The sequence below is a fragment of the Bufo bufo genome, chromosome 5 (assembly GCF_905171765.1).
Source record: "Bufo bufo chromosome 5, aBufBuf1.1, whole genome shotgun sequence".
NCBI classification, from domain to species: Eukaryota; Metazoa; Chordata; class Amphibia; order Anura; family Bufonidae; genus Bufo; species Bufo bufo.
This window is the reverse complement of record NC_053393.1, coordinates 516,633,453-516,659,033: the sequence shown is the minus strand read 5'-3', so window position 1 is coordinate 516,659,033 and position 25,581 is coordinate 516,633,453. Positions and strand designations below refer to the sequence as shown.

General features: G+C 47.2%; 1 protein-coding gene across 1 annotated transcript in view; it reads left to right on the top strand.

Moving 5' to 3' along the window:
* LOC121002869 (macrophage mannose receptor 1-like) overlaps window positions 1-25,581 on the top strand; it is a 300,143-nt gene that overhangs the window by 85,146 nt on the left and 189,416 nt on the right. Inside the window, exon 11 of the mRNA XM_040434498.1 lies at window positions 21,705-21,840. Within this exon, the coding sequence (XP_040290432.1) occupies window positions 21,705-21,840 (136 nt within the window). The remainder of the gene's footprint in view (window positions 1-21,704; window positions 21,841-25,581) is intronic.

The following is a 25,581-nucleotide window of genomic DNA, read 5'->3' as shown; positions in this document are numbered from 1 at the left end:
GCCCCCACGAACACAAGATATGCAAGCGATAATAAAGATGTCTGATCGCTGGGATGCCCATGATCACCCGTACGGCGCCCCGGCTCAGTCCTCAAGAAATAAGCTTTGTCAACCACCGCACGGAGCGGTGGTGTGGTCAACACTCTCCCTCCATGTATCTCTATGGAAGAGTCGGAGATACACAAGTGCTGTATCTGCGGCTCTCCAGACACATGAAGGGGGACAAGGAGATCCGGAGTACCATACAGGAGGATATTGTGGGTGATCCCATCAACTGCCAACCCCCCCCCCCCCCCCCCCCCCCCCCCACACACACACACACGATCAGACACTTATCTCCTATCCTTTGGATAGGGGATTTATTTTCGTATCCCGGAGTACCCCTTTAATATGCAGTGACATCACAGTAAAGGGTTAATATGCACAATGCATATTAACACTTTACATTAACCCTGGCTATACTGAGATGTCACAGTGCATATTAACCCTGGCTGTACTGTATGTGACATCACTGTGCATATTAACAGTACAGGGTTAACATGCATAGTGAGTGACATCACAGTACAGGGTATACACAGGGATGTCACAGTCAGGGTTAAGCAGCTGCATGCTTGCAGCACATAGTAAAGGACAGGGACGTGTATTTTGTGTGGCACAGTGTGTGCTATATGCAGGGCCGGCCTTTGGGGTGTGCGAGCTGTGCGGCCGCATAGGGCGCCATGACAACAGGGCGCCCGGCGGCCGACACAGCTCGAAGTCGGTCTCTTACAGCAGGCCGGCCCGAGATTGTGTGAGGCGAGCCTGGCGAGCTGAGCCGCTGCAGCTGCCAGGTCAGGTTCCGGAGCGTGGAGGAGAAGCTTAGGGGCGCAGGCGCAGCGTCCAAGTGCTGCCTTCACAGAGAGCCGCGGAAGGATCCGCTCAATGTGTGAGGGCGGCGGCCGGTGCTCTGCAGACAGGGAGGGAGCAGAAGACTTCAAATAGTGAGTACCTGTTCTTATTGTTTTTTGTTTTTTTTACCAAATATCTTTCATTAAATGGGGCAGGGTCTGCAGCGTACTCAAGTTAGGTGTAGAAATGTTCCTGGGTGTTGTAGTGCAATTGTGACACTAACCTGAGACAGCTGACTCTCTGCAAGGGCAGGTGATGATAAGTAATGTTCGTGACGCCAGTGCCAATTAAACGGTGGCACGCCGTTTGCTGATAGCAGGAATAACTGAGGAACCACGTGATGTTAAAACAGTACTCAAACTTTAGTAGTCATCATGCATGGACATAGATAGAAGCGCAGTTCCTTTGCAGACAGTTGGTTGCAGTACATTTGATGCAGGCAATATATATAGCAAGGTGACATTCAGAGTGTTAGACACAGGATTTGTAGTACAGGCGGCTTGCACTCTATTCCTGACTGATCCTGGAACATAGAAACTCTTCTCCAAGGCCCAATGCCCTAGCTCTGGCTTATATCCTTGGTTTTATAATGATCAAGTACCTCCTCTGTTATCTTGAGTACCTCTTGCTTTTCCTGACTTGCCTCTGTCTCTCTCTCAGTTTCCTCAGGCTCTAGAAACCTCTGAACTCCCTTCCTAGGCTAGGCCCTAGCCTATTTATACTAACCAGGGGGCTCCCTCTGCTGGCTGAAATATGAATTGCCTGCTGCAGGCCTAACTTTCTTAAAGGGAAATACACGTTATGATATAGCAGTGTCGGGTAACCTACCCGTATGCTGCAGGTCTAATTAAGGCCTCTTTCACACTTGCGTTGTTGGGATCCGGCATGCACTTCCGTTGCCGGAGGTGCCTGCCGGATCCGTAACAACGCAAGTGTACTGAAAGCATTTGAAGACGGAACCGTCTTCCAAATGCTTTCAGTGTTACTATGGCACCCAGGACGCTATTAAAGTCCTGGTTGCCATAGTAGTAGTGGGGAGCGGGGGAGCGGTATACTTACAGTCCGTGCGGCTCCCCGGGCGCTCCAGAATGACGTCAGAGCGCCCCATGCGCATGGATGACGTGATCCATGTGATCACGTGATCCATGCGCTTGGGGCGCCCTGACGTCACTCTGGAGCGCCCGGGGAGCCGCACGGACGGTAAGTATGCTGCTCCCCTGCTCCCCGCTACACTTACCATGGCTGTCAGGACTTTAGCGTCCCGGCAGCCATGGTAACCACTCTGAAAAAGCTAAATGTCGGCTCCGGCAATGCGCCGAAACGACGTTTAGCTTAAGGCCGGATCCGGATCAATGCCTTTCAATGGGCATTGATCCCGGATCCGGCCTTGCGGCAAGTCTTCAGGATTTTTGGCCGGAGCAAAAAGCGCAGCATGCTGCGGTATTTTCTCCGGCCAAAAAACGTTCCGTACCGGAACTGAAGACATCCTGATGCATCCTGAACGGATTTCTCTCCATTCAGAATGCATTAGGATAATCCTGATCAGGATTCTTCCGGCATAGAGCCCCGACGACGGAACTCTATGCCGGAAGACAATAACGCAAGTGTGAAAGAGCCCTAAGGGGGGCAGGGGACTGGATAAGGGTGACACTGGGTATGATTAAGAAGGGCAGGGGACTGGGTAAAGGTGACAGGGTATGATTAAAGGGGGGCAGGGGACTGGCTCTGGGTGACACTGGGTATGATTAAGGGGGGCAGGGGACTGGCTATGGCTGACACTGGGTATGATTGTACTTGTTTGCACCTGCACTTAAATTATCTGTAATTAAAAAAACTGTTTGTTAAAAAAATTGTTTTCCTCTTTGTGTATGTTTAGGTGAACCGGGGGGGGGGACCACAAGATTAGCTCGCACAGGGCGCCCGAACACCTAAGGCCAGCCCTGGCTATATGTGTATAACAAACATTTCACATGAAAACTTACAATTACTTGGCTTGGCCCTTGGGGATCTCGGACACCACTTCAACACTTTGGCCGGGGGCTCGGTGGAGCTGATGTTGTGTTTTATCCTAATGAGAAAGGTTTCATAATAAGGATTTGGAAAAGGGGCAGAGGGATAGCAGAGCAGGGAGAGGATGGTGCTGTAATAAAACAAAAAGGAGGGGGGGTACTCCTGCGCTGCCGCTAATCTATGCAACCTACGTATCTGATATTGCCCTAGGAATAATTCCGGGGGCCGCTGCTGGGTTCCAATAGAAAGCCCTGCCTGGACTTAACAATTAAAATCTAAAATAGGAACTATAAGGTTAATTGGATCCTGCGCTGTAAAAAAGACACTTCCCTTGGATACTACAAAAGATATGACCTGATGTAACAATCCTGTTATGTGCAGCGTTCTCACCTGCAATAGAATGCTGTCAGTTGCCTCCAAGTTGCCGGTGATGTAAGTGGGATGCGTGTACTGTCCCAAGTCCCTTTTTCCTCTCTCTATTCTTAAATTTTCTTTTCCTCGTGGTAGTTAACTTGCTCTGTCCTCTCGACTCCCCTCTCCTGTGCGCTCCGGCCGGTAGCTGGCATGAGCGCAGGGAAGCCAAAAAAAGTAAGTCCAAGAACGGTTCCTGTGTTACGTCACACCTGTCGGTACGGGTGCCTTCAGAGTAAAAAAAACATAAGTAATAAAGCCCACCATAATGCCCCCCCCCCCCCCCCCCGAGTAGAAATAATTATCCTTATAATGTGACAGTGCAAAAAATACCCCCTTGTAATGCCCCCAGTTGAGCTAATGTTCCCATAGTGCCCCCATAATGTGCCAGTATAAAATACCCCTATATAGTGCCCCCAGTAAATGCCCACATAGTGCTCCTCTCCCCCCTTCCCCATAGTACCCACCATAATGTGCCCCAGTAAAAAAAAATACCCCTATACAGAGCCCCCCATATAAAATACCCCTTCTTTGTGGCCGCAGTAGATGCCCCTATAGTGCCACCTAATGTGCCAGTAAAAAGTGTCCCCCAGTGGCTGGCAGCGGCACATCTTAACCCTCCCAATTGCACATTTCTCAGTCCCCTTCCATAAGGCTGGCAGCACATCTTACCCCCCACACCCACCCCCACCCCCCAATTGCACATCTCTCAGTCCCCTAAACCTCCTCCATGAGGCTGGCAGCACATCTTACACACACACACACACCCTCAATTGCACATTTCTCAGTCCCCTAAACCCCCTCCATGAGGCTGGCAGCACATCTTACCCCCCCCCCCCTTCCCCTCAATTGCACATTTCTCAGACAGTCCCCCTCCACATTGGGCACATTACTGGCTCTGGGCACCAGTCAGTAAGTTACTCTCTCTTAATATCAGATCCGGCCACAGCCAGGGAGGGGGGTACAGCGGCCAGCAGGACAAGGACACACACCATGGCAGAGTTATACTTAGATAGAATGGAACCTTCCATTCCATTCTAAACCCTCCCTCTGGAGAGAGGTGGGCGAGTCCTACTACTTGCAGGAAGGGGGGGGGGGGGGGGGGCGGCAGAAGTTCTAGTCAGTCTAGCTTATCCCCAGCTAGGGGAAGGGTGTGCAGGGGCACGTCTCTGCTGGACGTGGCCACACCAGCCAGAGCACCCTGAGCTCTGCTGGCCATGGAGGCCAAAGCTTGAATCCTCAGGAGCCAAGAGAAGTTCCCTGGCATAACCTAGAGTCAGACTACAGAGAAGAAGTTCAGCATACAGAAGAAGCTGAGTTATACAGCCAGCCTGTCAGTACAGCAGATTCAGAGAGAAACACATATAGCAGAGTATAGTTTGCCTGCCAGTTTCATGCTAAAGCCTGCTGGAACCAAGATAAAGCTTGTAAACCGTTCTGGAGAACGTTTATGCAAAGTAAAGCTGCCATCGAACTTCATCTCAAGATCAGGACTCAAGTTATTCTTTTATCCCTCAATTATTCCCCCTATATATTGCTTCAGAGCCAAAGCCTGGGGTCCAGCCGTGTCCAGGTAGGAGCACCGTGACACACATAAAGAGACATTTTAGGCCGCACTATACCACTCAGCATTTCCTACAACTGGGTTGCGTTATATAGAGGGCCCTGGGGTGCGGCTACCCGTTGCACTACCATTGGGGCAGATCCCTACAATTGGTGGAGGATGGGTGCACAGTGATTGTTGCGAGGAGCAACAGAAAGTTAAAGGGCCAGAACCTGAATTGTTTGTGTTGGACATTTAAAGGGCCAGTAGCCTAAGTTACTGGACGGACCTTTTGAAAGAAATTTTTTGTCACTGGATGTCCTGGGTTAAGGTTGCTATTAGAATAAAAGACCAGGCTGTTAAAATGGAGGATCTTGTTAAACACCTTGTGCAGGCCAGCACCCAAAAGCAGCAAGCTCATGTAGAGTCTGTACGAGCACAACAGGAGACTAACCAGCTCTTAATAAAGCAAATGGCCATAATGCCAGAAGCAATCCAGGTCAAGGAGACCCCAGCTTTCCACAGTAATAAGGAATGCTAGCGAGCATGGAGGATGGTATGACAAGCCATGCAAAAAATTACCACAGATAATGACATAGAAGCCTTCTTCACAGTCTTTGAGCGGGTCGCTGAACGTGAAAGACTACCAGCTGAGCAATGGGCCGAGGTCTTGGCCCCATTTCTCTCAGGCGAACCCCAGAAGGCTTATTATGACTTGTCACTGCAGGATGCGTGGGAATACCCCAAACTAAAAGCAGAGATCTTGGCACATCTGGGGTTAACCATCACAGTCCGCACTAAGAGGGTGCATCAATGGGGGTTTAGGAGAGGCAAGCCCCCGAGGTCCCAAATGTTTGACCTACTTTCGTCCAGAAATGGCTACAGCTGGATGTCTGTTCCCCAGTCAAAATGGTGGAGCGGGTCATAATGGACCACTTCATGCATGCTCTCTCCAAACCAGTGCAGTGCTGGGTTGCACAAGGAAACCTACAGACTGCGGATGACTTGGTTGACTTGGTAGAGAGATATTATGCAGTGGAGAACAACATAGCTGACTCGGGGTCCCTGACCTCCCCATACTGGAATACCCGGAGTGACTCTGAAGGCCAGAGGACAGGACTAAAAACATCTCAGAAAGGATGTTCTAAGTCCAAGAGCATACCAGAGCCAACGCCAAGACCTTCCCCAAGAGAGTTCATCTGCTGGAGATGCCATGCCCAGGGACATATGGCGGCCCAGTGCCCCCTCAACTCTGACCAAATGGACTGTTCTGTGGGGAGACGGAGCTCCATGTTTGCATGCAGCGCTGTTCCAAACTCTGGAGAGGGAGTTCCATTCTGTTCAATTAGCGTTAATGACACCCCCACAACTGGACTTCTGGAATCGGGGAGCCTGGTCACGCTCCTAACGGCCCGTATCCCTTGGCGGTCACTTGCATTCATGGCGATACCAAGGTTTACCCGGTGGTCCAGGTCACCTTAACGACAGAGGAGGGTACGGTGTCCCACCAGGTAGGGGTTGTGCAGGGGCTGATGCATGAGATGAACATTGGCCAGGATTGTTCTTTGTTCTGGGATCTTTGGGCCAGGGCGGTACCACAACAATGCCCTGGGTGCAAAGACAGCCCCGTGCTCATTAACCATGTGGTGGTCCCCGAATTTCCGTTCTCAGGCATGGTAGCTGATAATGAGGAGAAGTCTTCCCTTGAGGAGACGGTCCCTGACTTAGAAGTATCTTGGGGAAACTTTGGGATGGCCCAACGACGAGATGAAACTTTAAAAGAGTCCTTAAATAATGTGGGGGTAATCAATGTGGCACCTCAAGAGCCAGGGGTAGATGAAAAGTACCCTCACTTTGACATGAATGGAAACTTGTTGTACAGGGTGACTAAAATCGGTGAATAATTAGTGGAACAGCTCGTGGTTCCCAAGCCATATAGACGCATGGTAATGGACCTGAAGAACAGCCATGTCTTAGGGGGACACTTGGGGGCGGATAAGACACTTGAAAGGGTTTTACAAAGGTTTTATTGGCCAGGGTCTTACCGAGAAATTAGGGATTATTGCCAGTCCTGCCCTATGTGCCAAGTAACCTTCCCAGTCGCAAACTTCTGCAGCCTTCTAATACCATTGCCTATTTTCGAGGTCCACTTTGAGAAAATAGTGATGGATTTGGTAGGGCCCTTGGTGAAGTCCACTAGGGGGCACCAAATATATATTAGTTGTAATGGATTATGCCACCAGGTACCCTGAGGCAGTGCTCTTGAGAAAGGCCTCCTCCAAGGCTATCGCCAGAGAGCTGTTTCAGATTTTTTTCCAGAACAGGGCTGCCCAAGGAGATCTTGACCTACCAGGGGACCCCGTTCATGTCAAGGGTAATGCAGAAGTACTGAAAGTTACCCAGTTACGCACCTTGGGTTACCACCCACAGACAGTTGGCTTGGTAGAATGTTTTAACAAAACCTTGAAAGCCATGTTGAAGAAAGTAGTTGAAAAGGATGGCCGGGATTAGGATTACCTACTGTTCTCAATCAGAGAGGTGCCTCAAGTGTCAACGGGGTTCTCGCCTTTTGAGTTGTTATATGGCAGGCATCCTCGAGGGCTGTTAGATATAGCTAAGAAGACCCGGGAGAGTGAGATCACGCCTTACAGAAGTGAACATGTCGCCACACTGCAAGAGCCGATAGCTCAGGTAATGCCCATTGTTAAGAAGCATCTTCTCCAGGCTCAAGAGGCACAAGCTAAAATATATAACAGGTTGGCCTGTCTTAGACAGTTAGATTCTAGTCTTAGTGCCCACAGTAGAGAGAAAATTCCTGGCATAATGGCAAGGGCCCTATAAAATAGTTGAGAGGGTGGGTGAAGTTAACTATCTGGTACATCAGCCAGATAGGAGAAAGCCCTATCAGATTTACCATATCAGCTTACTTAAGCCATGGAAAGATAGGGATACTCCTGAGGCCCTTTGTCTTATGACCCAACCAGATGCCACCATTAGTGATGGACGAACATCGGCCGGGACGATTCACGAACGCGCGTTCGCGATCAAATGTTCGCGAACCGCGCATTCGCATCGCGCCCATTGACTTTAATAGCAGGCGAACCTGAAAAACCTTCAGGTCTTATTTGCAGCCACCAAATACAAACTATGAGTGCACAAATAGTCCCACAACATGGACAGTGACATACCAGAGGGGAATCATTGGCAAAAATTTCCACCAAAAATATGTATTTTAATCAGGGGCCATTTTAATGCGTCATAACGGGAAACTCTCAAAAATGTGCCCTGCTGGGGCCTAGAACATTTTTATTTCCTAGCGGTTTGATGTATAAAAATGTGCAGCACTCCACGTTTTTGTATCCTGCCGAGTCCATTAAAAAAATGCATACGTTAACGTACATTTTTTTTCTACAACGGAACTGTATGGTGAATGGATGCCACTGTACGGCATCGGTCTGAGGCATCTGTTAATGCATACATTTTTGGTATGCATTATATGGATGGCAAAAATAGGATGTGAACCCAGCCCTAGTGTCAGAATAAGCACCAGTACACAGCGGAGCAGCGTCTCGGAGAAGGGAGGCCGCCATGTACTGACAGAGCGCTACCTGGTCCTGGTGGTCAGGGATGAGGAATGTGCTTCCCAAGGATCATTTTCTACTGGAAAATACAGGGCACAGTATAATACACTAGAATCTATATAATATAAAGGTATAAGCCCTACCGCCGAATAATAATACAATTAGGTGATCATTTATTATATAGAAATACGTCTATGTTGGGCGTATTTCTGACACAGATTGTGGCGCAAAGGTCCTTAGCACCGCAATCTGCATATTTTTCCCGCTCATGCAAGGTCTAAAAAAGAATGGCGTGGGCAGGGAAAGGGATACAGTTATGGCCATCCAGTTATTGGATATCACCGCCATACATTGACCGGATAACACCTCTGCACCGTGACTGGATAACACCGCCATACCGCAACGGGATAAAAGAGTATAAGAGGGCACAGTACAGGGAATGACTAGGGGCACTGCACAGGGTGTGGTAAGAGGGCACAATGCAGGGTATAAGGGGGCACAGTATGGGGTGAGGAGCACAGTACAGGGTGGGGGGCACAGTCACATGACTCTGTGATATTAGAAGGTCCTTATGGTGAATGCTGTTCATACGCCACCATAATGAGAGGCAGAGGAGTGAGACAAGGGTGTGATTATGTGGCTAGTGATAAAAAATTTAACTGTTGGCCAGTACAGGCCCTAAAAATTAGCCAATAGGCATTCACCTGACAGCAAAGAACTCTGGATTCTGTGGCTGGAGGTACATTAGGCGGTCACAGGATAAATATATAACTTTTGGCCAGTCCAGGCCCCGAAAATTAGCCAATAGGCATTCACCTGACAGCAAAGTACTTTGGATTCTGTGGCTGGAGATACATTAGGCGGTCACAGGATAAATATGTAACTTTCGGCCAGTACAGGCCCCAAAAATTAGCCAATAGGCATTCACCTGACAGCAAAGAACTTTGGATTCTGTGGCTGGTGGTACATTAGGCGGTCACAGGATAAATATGTAACTGTCGGCCAGTACAGGCCCCCACAATTAGGCATTCAACGGACATAAAAGGACTTTTATGCCGCTGTATTTACCTAAGACAGGGACCATGATTTTTTCTGGGTGGTGGCGGATATTTGTGGGCTGTCATGAGGAAATTCAATCAAACGTGGTTGACTCGTCACATGTGTTGAATTCCTCCGAGATCCATGCCTCATTCATTTTTAGAAATGTGAGGTAGTCCACACTGTCGTGAGCTAGGCGAGTGCGCTTATCGGTCACGATCCGCCCTGCTGTGCTGAACGTCCTTTCGGACAGGAAACTGGACGAGGGGCAAGCCAACAGTTACATGGCAAATTGTGCCAGCTCTGGCCACAGGTCAAGCCTGCACACCCAGTAGTCCAGTGGTTCATCGCTTCTCAGTGCATCCACATCGGCCATTAACCCGATGTAGTCGGACACCTGTCGGTCTAGGCGTTCCCTGAGGCTGCATCTGGAGGACGACTGTCGATGGGTTGGCTGCAAGAATGATCTCATATCTGAAGTGACCAACACATCTTCAAACCGCCCTCTTCTTGCATGCTCTGTTGGATTGGTACCCGCAACTGTTTCTCCGTGGGTAGAAATTCCTCTGCCAGCGCCCTCAAAAGCAGAATGCAGCATTTATCGAAGCAAGGCCTGGAAGTGCTGCATTCTGACAGCCCTCTGTGATTGTGGTAATATTTCCGCCATTTTGTGTTTGTACCGGGAATCTAAGTACGTTGCCACCCAGTACTGGTCCTTGCCCTTTATGCTTTTTATACGGGGGTCCCTCTTCAAACACTGGAGTATGAAGGCCCCCATTTGCACTAAACTGGAAGCGGTGGAGTGGCCTGGCTCCTGCTCATCATCCAGGATAATGTCGTCCTCGTTCTCCTCCCCCCAGCCACGGACAACACCCATTTTTGGCAATACCCTTCATCTGGGGCCTATGCTGCATTTGTGAGTGTGAAATACAAGCTTGAAATACTGCAAAAATATTCTTGGTTCAAAAAACACGCATTTTTGGCAAAATACTAAATTTGCGGCCTTTGCTGCATATGTCAGTGTGAAATACAATCTTGAAATACTGCAATAATATTCTGGGTTTAAAAAAAAAAAACCTTTTGGGCAAAATACTAAATTTGCGGCCTTTGCTGCATCTGTCAGTGTGAAATACAAGCGTTAGATACTGCTGTTATATTCTGTTATTAAAAAAACACCCATTTTGTTAAAAATACTAAATTTGCGGCCTTTTCAGCATTTGTCAGTGTGAAATACAAGCTTGAAATACTGCAATAAAATTCTGGGTTTAAAAAAACACCCATTTTTGACAATACCCTACATGTGGGGCCTTTGCAGCATTTGTTAGTGTAAAATGCAAGCTTAAAATACTGCAATAATATTCTTGGTTTAAAAAAACACCCATTTTTGGCAAAATACTAAATTTGCGGCCTTTGCTGCATCTGTCAGTGTGAAATACACGGTTGGATACTGCTGTTATATTCTGTTATTAAAAAAACACCTATTTTGGGCAAAATACTAAATTGTCCAGTTCCTACACATTGTCTTCCACCCAGTCTCCTACTGAAATATCAGAGTTGGCACCTGCAGCCCATGTCCATCAGTCCTTCACCTCACCCCCTTGCAAATCAGCCAAGCAGTCTGAGCCCCAAGTCATGGAGCAGTCTCTTCTGCTTTTTGATGACTCTGCTAGCAGGGTTTCCCAGAGCCATCCACATAGCCCTGCCCCAGAAGTGAAAGAGATTGAGTGCACCGATGCCCAACCACTATATGTTTCAGGAGGAGTACATGGGAGGACCACCGCAGCACGTCTCGGATGATGACGAAACACAGGTGCCAACTGCTGTGGCTTTCTGCAGTGTGCAGACTGACAAGGAGGAAACAGGTGAAGACTGGGTGGAAGATGATGTGGAGGACGATGAGGTCCTCGACCCCACATGGAATCAAGGAGGAATCAAGGTCATTCGAGTAACCTGTGTAGTTCGGAGGAAGAGGCGGTGGTCGCACAGAGCCACCAGCACAGCAGAAGAGGAAGCAGGGTGCAAAAGCGGAGCGGCCGTCCCCTAGACAGTACACCTGCTACTGCCCAATGCAGCAAGGGACCGAGCACACCAAAGCCAGCTCCAAGGAGTTCCCTGGCATGGCAGTATTTCAGACAATGTGCTCACGACAAGACACGAGTGGTTTGCATGCTGTGCAATCAGAGCCTGAAGCGAGGCATAAATGTTCTCAACCTGAGCACAACCTGCATGACCAGGCATCTAAGTGCAAAGCACGAGCTGCAGTGGAGTAGACACCTCAAAAACCAAGAAAGGTCTCTTGCTCCTCCTGCTTCCTCTTCTGCTACAGTCTTTGCCTCTTCATCCACCTCTGGAATGACAGTGGCACCTGCCACCCCGCAAACAGAGGATCTGCCAGCAACACCACCACCTGGGTCTCCAAGCATCTCCACAATGTCCCACTGAAGCGTTCAGCCCTCCATCTCCCAAACACTGGGGCGGAAGAGGAAGTTCCCCCCTACCCACCCGTGATCCCTGGCCCTGAATGCCAGCATTTCAAAATTACTGGCCTTTGAAATGCTGTCATTCCGTCTGGTGGAGACGGAGAGTTTTAAAAGCCTTATGGCAGTGGCTGTCCCACAGTACGTCGTGCCCAGCCGCCACTACTTTTCCAGGCGAGCCATCCCTTCCCTACACAACCAAGTGGGGGACAAAATCAGGTGTGCACTGCGCAACGCCATCTGTGGCAAGGTCCACCTAACTACGGATACGTGGACCAGTAAGCACGGTCAGGGACGTTATATCTCCCTAACAACACACTGGGTAAATGCAGTGGTGGCTTGGCCTGAGGCGGATAGCAGTTTGGCGCATGTCCTTCCACCACCGAGGATTGCAGGGCGCTTCAGTTTGCCTCCTGTTGCTTCCTCCTCCTACTCCGCTTCCTCATCCTCTACCAGCTCCTCATCCGGTCAGCGTAACACCTTCACCACCAACTTCAGCACAGCCAGGGGTAAACGACAGCAGGCAGTTTTAAAACGTATGTGTTTGGGGGACAAACCCCACACAGCGCAGGAGCTATGGACGGGCCTTGAACAACAGACCGATGAGTGGTTTGTGCCAGTCAGCCTCAAGCCCAGCCTGGTGGTGTGCGATAATGGGCGAAATCTCGTAGCAGCTCTGGGACTAGCCGGTTTGAAGCACATCCCTTGCCTGGCGCATGTGCTGAATTTGGTGGTGCAGAGGTTCCTTAAAAATTACACCGATATGTCAGAGCTGCTGCATAAAGTGCGGGCCGTCTGTGCGCGCTTTTGGCGTTCTCACTCTGCTGCTGCTCGCCTGTCAGCGCTGCAGCGTAACTTCGGCCTTCCCGCTCACCACCTCATATGCGACGTGCCCACAAGGTGGAACTCCACCTTGCACATGCTGGCCAGACTGTGCGAGCAGCAGCAGGTGATAGTGGAGTTTCAGCTGCAGCACGCACGGGTGAGTCGCTCAGCAGAACAGCACCACTTCACCATCAATGAGTGGGCCTCCATGCGAGACCTGTGTGCCTTGTTGCGCTGTTTCGAGTACTCCACCAACATGGCCAGTGCCGATGACGCCGTTCTCAGCGTTACTATCCCACTTCTATGTCTCCTTGAAAAAACGCTTCTGGCGATGATGGAAGAGGATGTGGCACAGGAGGAGGAGGAGGAAGAGGGATCATTTCATAGGGTTTCAGGCCAGTCATTCACAAGTGGCTCCGAGTGTGGGTTCCTGCACCCACAAACGCCAGGTACACAATTGTCCAGCCAGGGCACAGTTCTGGAGGATGACAAGGTGGAGGATGATGAGGAGGAGATGGAGGAGGAGGAACCGTGTTCACTGCAGGGTGGCACCCAGACCAGCTCATGGCCATCACTGGTGCATGGCTGGGGGGATACAGAGGGCACAGATGATACACCTCCCACAGAGGACAGCTTGTCGTTGCCTCTGGGCAGCCTGGCACACATGAGCGATTACATGCTGCAGTATCTCCGCAACGACCGCCGAGTTGCCCACATTCTAACTTGTGCTGATTACTGGGTGGCCACGCTACTGGATCCCCGTTAGAAGGACAACGTACCGTCCTTAATTCCCTCACTGTAGCGTGATCGTAAGATGCGCGAGTACAAGCGCACGCTGGTAGACGCGCTGCTGGTGGCATTCCCACCTGACAGCGGGGGCACAGTCGAAGCACAAGGCGAAGGCAGAGGAGGAGGAAGAGGTCGCCAACGCAGCTGGGTCACCACAGCACCTCAGAAGGCAGGGTTAGCATGTCTGAAATGTGGAAAAGCTTTGTCAGCACGCCACAACAACCAACACCACCAGCTGATACGGAATGTCTTAGCAGAAGGCAGCATTTCAGCAACATGGTGGAGCAGTATGTGTGCACACGCCTACACGTACTGAATGACCGGTCTGCCCCCTTCATTTTCTGGATCTCCAAATTGGGCACATGGCCTGAGCTTGCCCTTTACGCCTTGGAGGTGCTGGCCTGCCCTGCAGTTAGTGTATTGTCTGAACATGTGTTTAGCACGGCAGGGGGCGTTATCACAGACAAGCGCAGCCACCTGTCCACAGCCAATGTGGACAAGCTCACATTCATTAAAATGAACCAGGCATGGATTCCACAGGACTTGTCCGTACCTTGTGCAGAATAGACATGTATACCGGCCTTACCCAGCCATTGTTATACTACAGTGCAATTTCTCATTGTTGTATTTTTTATATTTCCCACTCTTTAGGAGTGTACCCTAATTTAAAAAATAAATAAATAAATAATTTAAACCAAAAACCAGTGTTGGCTATCTCGTCCTCCTCCACCGCCGCTTCCACCTACACCGCTACGTCCACCGCCTCCTCAACCTCCTACTCCATATGGACCTCCACCTCATACATCAAGATGATTTTTTTTTTCATTTGTACGTATTTTATTTCATTTTATGTCATTTCACTAATTTGTCTGTTACATTTTCGGGTGAAATTCACCAATTTTTGGCTGTGATACACCCCTGCTCTACCTAGTAGACAAGTTAATAAATTTCACTAATTTGTCTGTTACATTGTCGGGTGAAATTCACCAATTTTTGGCTGTGATATACCCCTGCTCTACCTAGTAGACAGGTTAATAAATTTCACTAATTTGTCTGTTACATTGTCAGGTGAAATTCACCAATTTTTGGCTGTGATATACCCCTGCTCTACCTAGTGGACAAGGAAATACATTTTACTAATTCGTCTTCCTGGTTGACATTTTACCATTTTTGTCGCGAATAAACCCCTGCTCTGCATAGGTGACAGGGACCGAAATTTTTAAAAATCGTCTGATCCATTGGTGGGTGACATTAACCCATTTTTGGCGATGAAAAACCCCTGCTCTGCATAGGTGACAGGGAATTAAATTTCTAAAATTAGTCTTTAATTGACGCGCGCCACCTCCTTTCATTCGATGCTTCAACTTTAACAACTTGTCCCACATTTCCGCTCGATCACATTGGAGCCATTGACCTTTCCTTGGATGTGGTATCTCTTTCTTACGCTCCCTCTCCGGCGTGGAACCCTGATTCGCCGTTAACCGTGATCAACATGGTAGGCGCAGAAAAGAGCATCGAAAGTTCATAGAGAAGATATCCAATTGGATCGTGGACGTCATGGGGATGTGTGACATGGTGGAGCAGTATGTGTGCACATACCTACACGTACTGACTGATGGGTCTGCCCCCTTCAACTTCTGGGTCTCCAAATTAGGCACATTGGGCTTGCCCTTTACGCCTTGGAGGTGCTGGCCTGCCCTGCAGCCAGTGTATTGTCTGAACGTTTGTTTAGCACGGCTGGAGGTGGTTATCACAGGTTATATTTTCCCAATATTTTGGAATGTTTTTTGAAGTCATTTCCCTATCCACATTTGTTTGCAGAGCACTTGCCATGCTCCTAACCACATTTTGATAGAATTTGCAGCCCTCTAGCCCTTTCCATGACTTTTTTAGAGCCATTTTAGTGCTCCAAAGTTCGGGTCCCCATTGACTTCAATGAGGTTCGGGTTCGGGGTCAAGTTCGGGTCCCGAACTCGAACTTTTTTGTGAAGTTTGGCCGAACCTGTCAAACCCGAACATCCAGGTGTCCGCTCAACTCTACCGCACACAACTTCTGCACAATACAAATGCACTATTATATAATTTCTATGTTAGAAAGTATATTATAAGTATATCACACCCCTCTATATCACACCTATCAATAGCACACCTATACCAGTCCTTAAATGGACTTTTGTGGCCCTATTGGCGTTTGGGGTCCCTAAATGTCCCTGCTCCAAAATGCAACCTCTCCCTACACTGGCAAAACACATAATGTAAAATGGCTGCCAGATCGGGTTCTGTTATAGGGTTGGGGGTGTGTCCATGTGCTGAAACGTCTCAATTGGCACTCCCGTCCCACCTGATGGATGTTTCATGGGTCAAAGTTCGGCGCTCCGCAAAAAAATATGGCACGTGCGAATATCGTCATATGTTTGTATGTTCAGCGAATCACAAACGAGCAAAGTTTGCCGCGAAACGACCGCCGGGCGAACTGCAAGGCCATCTCTAGCCACCATAGAGAATGTGAAGATTGCAGAAGCCCTGTCCCCCTCTCAAAAATACCAATGCAAGCTCCTGTTGCAGCAGAATAGGGACTTGTTTACAGAAACACCAGGGTTAACCAATGTTGTGGAACATGAAATTATCACGGAGCCTCATGCGACAGTAAATATAAAACCTTATAAGATTCCAGAGTCCCGTAGGGAGGTAGTTTCCAATGAGGTAAGCTGGGGGTGATTGCGGAATCTAAAAGTGGTTGGTCCAGTCCCATAGTGCTAGTCCCAAAGCCCAATGGAGAGTGGCAATTCTGTAACGACTACCGCAAGTTAAACAAGGTATCCAAGATAGATGCATACCCCATGCCCCGGGTAGATGAGCTTATTGAGAGACTAGGGCCAGCTCGCTATATACAATGGATATAAAAAGTCTACACACCCCTGTTAAAATGTCAGGTTTCTGTGCTGTAAAAAAATGAGACAAAGATAAATCATTTCAGAACTTTTCCCACCTTTAATGTGACCTATAAACTGTAGCACTCAATTGAAAAACAAACTGAAATCTTTAAGGCCTCATGCACACGACCTATGTGTGCATCCGTGGCCGTTGTGCCGTTTTCAGTTTTTTTTTTCCGGACCCGTTGACTTTCAATGGGTCCGTGGAAAAATCTGAAAATGCACCGTTTTGCAGCTGCATTCGTGATCCGTGTTTCCTGTCCGTCAAAAAAATATGACCTGTCCTATTTTTTGGACAGACAACGGTTCACGGACCCATTCAAGTCAATAGGTCCGTGAAAAAACACGGATGCACACAAGATTGGCATCCGCGTCCGTGATCCGTGGCCGTAGGTTACTTTCATACAGACGGATCCGAAGATCCGTCTGCATAAAAGCTTTTTCAGAGCTGAGTTTTCACTTCGTGAAAACTCATATCCGACAGTATATTCTAACACAGAGGCGTTCCCATAGTGATGGGGACGCTTCTAGTTAGAATATACTACGAACTGTGTACATGACTGCCCCCTGCTGCCTGGCAGCACCCGATCTCTTACAGGGGGCTGTGATCCGCACAATTAACCCCTCAGGTGCTGCACCTGAGGGGTTAATTGTGCATATCATAGCCCCCTATAAGAGATCAGGGGCTGCCAGGCAGCAGGGGCAGACCCCCCTCCCCAGTTTTAATTTAATTGGTGGCCAGTGTGGCCCCCCCCGGCCCCCCTCCCTCCCTCTATTGTATTATTTTCATTGGTGGCACAGTGTGCGTCCCCCCTCCCTCCCTCTATTGTATTATTTTCATTGGTGGCACAGTGTGCGGCCCCCCCTCCCTCCCTCTATTGTATTATTTTCATTGGTGGCACAGTGTGCGGCCCCCCCGGCCCCCCCTCCCTCTATTGTATTATTTTCATTGGTGGCACAGTGTGCGGCCCCGCCAGCCCCCCTCCCTCCCTCTATTGTATTATTTTCATTGGTGGCCAGTGTGCGGCCTCCCCTTACTTAGCAATATTAGAAGCATCATACTTACCTGCTGCGCTGTCTGTGACCAGCCGGGAGCTCCTCCTACTGGTAAGTGACAGATCATTAAGCAATGCGCCGCACGGACCTGTCACTTACCAGTAGGAGGAGCTCCCGGCCGGTCACAGACAGCGCAGCAGGTAAGTATGATGCTTCTAATATTGCTAAGTAACCATGGCAACCAGGACTGCAGTAGCGACCTGGTTGCCATGGTTACCGATCGGAGCCCCAGCGATTAAACTGGAACTCCGATCGGAACTCTCCGCTGCCACCAATGATCGGGGGGGAGAGGGGAGGCCGCACACTGTGCCACCAATGAAAATAATACAATAGAGGGAGAGAGGGGGCCGCACACTGGCCACCAATGAAATTAATACAATAGAGGGAGGGAGAGGGGGCCGGGGGGGCCACACACTGGCCACCAATGAAAATAATACATGAGAGGGAGGGGGGGCCGCACACTGGCCACCAATGAAATTAATACAATAGCGGGAGGGAGGGGGGGCCGAGGGGGGTCTGCCCCCTGCTGCCTGGCAGCCCCTGATCTCTTACAGGGGGCTATGATATGCACAATTAACCCCTTCAGGTGCAGCACCTAAAGGGGTTAATTGTAAGATCTGTAAGAGATCGGGTGCTGCTGGGCAGCAGGGGGCAGTCATGTACACAGTTCATAGTGTATTCTAACTTGAAGCATCCCCATCACTATGGGAATGCCTCTGTGTTAGAATATACTGTCGGATATAAGTTTCACGATCTAACTCAAATCCGATGGTATATTCTAACATAGAGGCGTTCCCATGGTGACGGGGACGCTTCAAGTTAAAATATAACTGGGGATGTAGCTGTGTTCAGAATTAAGCAATCACATTCAAAATCATGTTAAATAGGAGTCAGCATACACCTGCCATCATTTAAAGTGGCTCTGATTAACCCCAAATAAAGTTCAACTGCTATAGTTGGTCTTTCCTGAAATTTTCTTGGTCGCATCCCACAGCAAAAGCAATGGTCCACAGAGAGCTTCCAAAGCATCAGAGGGATCTCATTGTTAAAAGGTATCAGTCAGGAGAAGGGTAGAAAAGAATTTCCAAGGCATTAGATTTACCATGAAACACAGTAAAGACAGTCATCATCAAGTGGAGAAAATATGGCACAACAGTGACATTACCAAGAACTGGATGTCCCTCCAAAATTGATGAAAAGACGAGAAGAAAACTGGTCTGGGAGGCTACCAAGAGGCCTACCCATTAAAGGAGCTGCAGGAGTATCTGGCAAGTACTGGCTGTGTGGTACATGTGAAAACAATCTCCCGTATTCTTCATATGTCTGGGCTATGGGGTAAAGTGGCAAGACAAAAGCCTTTTCTTATGAAGAAAAACATCCAAGCAAGGCTACATTTTGCAAAAACACATCTGAAGTCTCCCAAAAGCATGTGGGAAAAGGTGTTATGGTCTGATGAAATCAAGGTTGAACTTTTTGGCCATAATTCCAAAAGATATGTTTGGCGCAAAAACAACACTGCACATCACCAAAAGAACACCGTACCCACAGTGAAGCATGGTGGTGGCAGCATCATGCTTTGGGGCTGTTTTTCTTCAGCTGGAACTGGGGCCTTAGTTAAGCTAGAGGGAATTATGAACAGTTCCAAATACCAGTCAATATTGGCACAAAACCTTCAGGCTTCTGCTAGAAAGCTGAACATGAAGAAGAACTTTATCTTTCAGCATGACAACGACCCAAAGCATACATCCAAATCAACAAAGGAATGGCTTTACCAGAAGAAAATTTAAGTTTTGGAATGGCCCAGCCAGAGCCCAGACCTGAATCCGATTGAAAATCTGTGGGGTGATCTGAAGAGGGCTGTGCACAGGAGATGCCCTCGCAATCTGACAGATTTGGAGTGTTTTTGCCAAGAAGAGTGGGCAAATCTAGCCAAGTCAAAATGTGCAATGCTGATAGACTCATACCCAAAAAGACTGAGTGCTGTAATAAAATGAAAAGGTGCTTCAACAAAGTATTAGTTTAAGAGTGTGCACACTTATGCAACCATATTATTTTATTTTCATATTTTTTCTTCCCTCTACCTAAAAGATTTCAGTTAGTTTTTTATTGAGTTGTACAGTTAATAGGTCACATTAAAGGTGGAAAAAGTTCTGAAATTATTTATCTTTGTCTCATTTTTTTTACATCACAGAAACCTTACATTTTAACAGGGGTGTGTAGACTTTTTATATCCACTGTAACTACCCTAGATCTTACCAATGGGTATTGGCAAATTCCTTTATCGAAAGAAGCTACAGAAAAGACAGTGTTTTCCACACCAGAAGGGTCCTTCCAGTACATAAGGATGCCATTTGGTTTGCAAGGGGCCCCCGCCACTTTTCAGAGAGCCTTCCAGTACATAAGGATGCCATTTGGTTTGCAAGGGGCCCTCGCCACTTTTCAGAGAGCTATGGACCAGATCTTACGCCCACACAGGGAATATGCGGCAGCTTATTTGGATGACATAGTGATCTTCAGTCGTGATAGGGAGACTCATCTCTGTAAAATTTAAGCCGTTCTGGATGCGCTAAGAAAGGCCGGCTTCACTATAAATCCAAATAAGTGTGCCATGGGGATGGAAGAGGCCAGGTACTTGGGATACAACGTGGGAAGAGGGGTGATAAAACCCCAAGTAAATAAGGTGAAAGCTATCCAAGAATGGCCCCTCCCACTTACCAAGAAACAGGTTAAGGCATTTTTTGGCATTGTTGGATGATATAGGAGATTTGTCCCCAAGTTCGTTGAAATAGCAGTACCCTTGACGACCTTACAAAGGGAGGAAAGTCTGCCATGATCAAGTGGTCGCCCGAGGCTGAAGAGGCCTTCCAGAAGCTTAAGTCGGCCCTCTATAGACAGCCAGTCTTGGTAGCTCCTGACTTCTCCCGAGAGTTTATAATTCAGACAAATGCATCAGAGGTAGGCCTAGGGGCAGTGATATCTCAGGTCATAAATGGGGAGGAACATCCTGTGTGTTATCTCAGCAGAAAGCTGTCCCCAGCAGAGCGGAAGTATTCTATAATTGAGAGAGAATACTTGGCCATTAAGTGGGCACTCGATTACCTTCGATACTACCTCCTTGGGCGGAAATTTAAGCTGGTATCGGATCATGCCCCTCTGAAATGGCTAAGGGAGAAAAAGGGTAACAATGCCCAGGTCACCCACTGGTTTCTGGATCTACAAGATTTTAGATTTTCTGTCGAGCATAGGCCGGGCAAGCTGAAAGGGAATGCAGATGCCCTATCTAGAGTACACTGCATGTTCGCTGAAGTTGCCCAGACCCCCGGCTTTGGGCAGAGGGGGGGGGGGGGTTATGTAGGAAGGCACAAGGAACCATCGTTGATGGTAGATATGTGTCACTGAGGTCCCTGGCCTTGGTGAAGTAGGAGCCAGTATTTCAGATGTGTCAGCGGCAGTAGGTGGTTTATATTTTGTTTATTTAGTATAGCTGATCCGGGACAGATCTTACTAGGAATAGTTATAGTGCTGGGTGGGTGATTACTCCTCACGTTCCAGGCCGGGTCTTGACTGGCCTACAAAACAGCCAGCAGTGTCAAGTGGTGGTGTATACCTGTCTCTGACAGTGGAGCTCTGTGGAGTGCTGTGTGGGATCAGAGTCTGAACTGGAGTGGCAGTGCCTGAAAGACTGAGGACAAAGCGAGGTCAACATACACCCAGTGGGGATTTCTGTACTATGCTAAACCATACCTGTGTTATGCTATAGATACGGGACTTTATTGTTTCTTTAAGGCCGGCTGGAGCAAGCTGGTCACTGCCGTCTACTGCCTTATTGTTTTGTCAAGAATAAAAGACAACCGTTGCTTTGCTTTCACCGCTAAAAGTCTGCTGCTGGGTTTTTATCTGAAGGCTACCATTGGGGCAGATCCCTACAATAGATAGATACTGTAGATATAGATACTGTAGATATAGATATTGTAGATAGATTGATATGAGATAGATAGATACTGTAGATAGATTGATATGAGATATATAGATAAACAAAGGCCCTATATATCCTCCTGACCAGGGGACATGCACATGGTATAATTTATTAATGCTGTGAAATGTCTTGTTTTTTATTAGCTAATTGATGAGGTTTTTCTATTTATTTAATTAGTTGCATTATCAAAACTGGTATTCTTGGGATCCTGATCACAATGAGGAGGAGTCCTGCACGATAATTGATGATGCATTAAAGTGGAACGATCTAAACTGTGATGCTTTATTCGAATGGATGTGTAAGATTCAAAAAGGTACAAACCTACAAAAGTAAAAGATAACTCCCACCAATAGATCCAACACACCACAATGCTTCATTAAAGAGGTTTTCCAGCATCTAATGTTTTAAAATTTTCCATTATATTTTCTGTGTCATTTCTTTACAGTTTTCAACATCTCTGCTTGCTTTCATTCAGTAGAAACCTTCAATGCTTGCATCTGGTGGCTATAAATGTGTTCTGATCATGTGCTTGGCTCTTGGCAGTTATCAGATATCTGTCCTGGGTGTGCGTTTCACCATAAATGTCAGATTACCTCTACAGAATCTTTAAATACATCTACCCCCTGATAAATGAACAAGTCAGGCTCGGCAATCCATTATCAATTAACACAATGTGGGTCTGAGCACATTACAACTAAGCTTTAGGCCTCATGCAAATCGTATGTATTATGCAGTCTGCTAACTGCAGATCTGCAAAATAAGGATGCCAGCCATATGCATCCCGGAAATTTCCATGGGCCCCAAAATGCCTATTCTTGTTCGTAAAATGGACAAGAATATGACACGTTCTATTTTTTCCCAGATCAGATGGGTAAAAAAACATGGATAGGTAATCAATATAAAACCCATGCACAGCCCTTTTAATCTGTATAGCCTTGCGGAAAGAAGGGAAAGGGGGAGGCATGATCGAAACCTTTAACTATGTGAAAGGCATAAATAAGGTTCCAGAGAGAGTAGTTTTTAACCACTTAAGGACCACAGGTTTATACCCCCCTAAAGACCAGGCCCTTTTTTACAAATCGGCACTACACTACTTTCACCGTTTATTGCTCGGTCATGCAACTTACCACCCAAATGAATTTTACCTCCTTTTCTTCTCACTAATAGAGCTTTCATTTGGTGGTATTTCATTGCTGCTGACATTTTTACTTTTTTTGTTATTAATCGAAATTTAACGATTTTTTTTGCAAAAAAATGACATTTTTCACTTTCAGTTGTAAAATTTTGCTAAAAAAACGAGATCCATATAGAAATTTTGCTCTAAATTTATAGTTCTACATGTCTTTGATAAAAAAAAAAATGTTTGGGTAAAAAAAAAAATGGTTTGGGTAAAAGTTATAGCGTTTACAAACTATGGTACAAAAATGTGAATTTCCGCTTTTTGAAGCAGCTCTGACTTTCTGAGCACCTGTCATGTTTCCTGAGGTTCTACAATGGCCAGACAGTACAAACACCCCACAAATGACCCCATTTCGGAAAGTACACACCCTAAGGTATTCGCTGATGGGCATAGTGAGTTCATAGAACTTTTTATTTTTTGTCACAAGTTAGCGGAAAATGATGATTTTTTTTTATTTTATTTTTTTTCCTACAAAGTCTCATATTCCACTAACTTGTGACAAAAAATAAAAACTTCTATGAACTCACTATGCCCATCACGAAATACCTTGGGGTCTCTTCTTTCCAAAATGGGGTCACTTGTGGGGTAGTTATACTGCCCTGGCATTCTAGGGGCCCAAATGTGTGGTAAGGAGTTTGAAATCAAATTCTGTAAAAAATGACCAGTGAAATCCGAAAGGTGCTCTTTGGAATGTGGGCCCCTTTGCCCACTTAGGCTGCAAAAAAGTGTCACACATCTGGTATCTACGTACTCAGGAGAAGTTGAGGAATGTGTTTTGGGGTGTCATTTTACATATACCCATGCTGGGTGAGATAAATATCTTGGTCAAATGCCAACTTTGTATAAAAAAATGGGAAAAGTTGTCTTTTGCCAAGATATTTCTCTCACCCAGCAAGGGTATATGTAAAATGACACCCCAAAACACATTCCCCACCTTCTCCTGAGTACGGCAATACCAGATGTGTGACACTTTTTTGCAGCCTAGGTGGGCAAAGGGGCCCATATTCCAAAGAGCACCTTTCGGATTTCACAGGTCATTTTTTACAGAATTTGATTTCAAACTCCTTACCACACATTTGGGCCCCTAGAATGCCAGGGCAGTATAACTACCCCACAAGTGACCCCATTTTGGAAAGAAGAGACCCCAAGGTATTCGCTGATGGGCATAGTGAGTTCATGGAAGTTTTTATTTTTTGTCACAAGTTAGTGGAATATGAGACTTTGTATGAAAAAAATAAAAATAAAAAAATCATCATTTTCCACTAACTTGTGACAAAAAATAAAAATTCTAGGAACTTGCCATGCCCCTCACGGTATACCTTGGGGTGTCTTCTTTCCAAAATGGGGTCACTTGTGGGGTAGTTATACTGCCCTGGCATTTTCCAGGGGCCCTAATGTGTGGTAAGTAGGTAAATGACCTGTGAAATCCTAAAGGTGCTCTTTGGAATATGGGCCCCTTTGCCCACCTAGGCTGCATAAAAGTGTCACACATGTGGTATCGCCGTATTCAGGAGAAGTTGGGGAATGTGTTTTGGGGTGTCATTTTACATATACCCTTGCTGGGTGAGAGAAATATCTTGGCAAAAGACAACTTTTCCCATTTTTTTATACAAAGTTGGCATTTGACCAAGATATTTCTCTCACCCAGCATGGGTATATGTAAAATGACACCCCAAAACACATTCCCCAACTTCTCCTGAGTACGGCGATACCAGATGTGTGACACTTTATTGCAGCCTAGATGCGCAAAGGTGCCCAAATTCCTTTTAGGAGGGCATTTTTAGACATTTGGATACCAGACTTCTTCTCACGCTTTGGGGCCCCTAGAATGCCAGGGCAGTATAAATACCCCACATGTGACCCCATTTTGGAAAGAAGACACCCCAAGGTATTCAATGAGGGGCATGGCGAGTTCATAGAAATTTTTTTTTTTTGGCACAAGTTAGCGGAAATTGATATTTTTAATTTTTTTCTCACAAAGTCTCCCGTTCCGCTAACTTGGGACAAAAATTTCAATCTTTCATGGACTCAATATGCCCCTCACGGAATACCTGGGGGTGTCTTCTTTCCGAAATGGGGTCACATGTGGGGTATTTATACTGCCATGGCATTCTAGGGGCCCTAAAGCGTGAGAAGAAGTCTGGAATATAAATGTCTAAAAATTTTTACTCATTTGGTTTCCGTGAGGGGTATGGTGAGTTCATGTGAGATTTTATTTTTTGACACAAGTTAGTGGAATATGAGACTTTGTAAGAAAAAAAAAATAATAATTCCGCTAACTTGGGCCAAAAAAATGTCTGAATGGAGCCTTACAGAGGAGTGATCAATGACAGGGGGGTGATCAATGACAGGGGGGTTGATCAATGACAGGGGGGGTGATCAATGACAGGGGTGTAATCAATGACAGGGGGGTGATCAGGGAGTCTATATGGGGTGATAACCACAGTCATTGATCACGCCCGTGTAAGGCTTCATTCAGACGTCCGTATGCGTTTTGCGGATCCGATCCATCTATCAGTGCATCCGTAAAAATCATGCGGACATCTGAATGGAGCTTTACAGGGGGGTAATCAATGACAGGGGGGTAATCAATGACAGGGGGGTGATCAGGGAGTCTATATGGGGTGATCACCACAGTCATTGATCACGCCCCTGTAAGGCTTCATTCAGACGTCCGGATGCGTTTTGCGGATCCGATCCATCTATCAGTGGATCCGTAAAAATCATGCGGACATCTGAATGGAGCTTTACAGGGGGGTGATCAATGACAGGGGTGTAATCAATGACAGGGGGGTGATCAGGGAGTCTATATGGGGTGATAACCACAGTCATTGATCACGCCCCTGTAAGGCTTCATTCAGACGTCCGGATGCG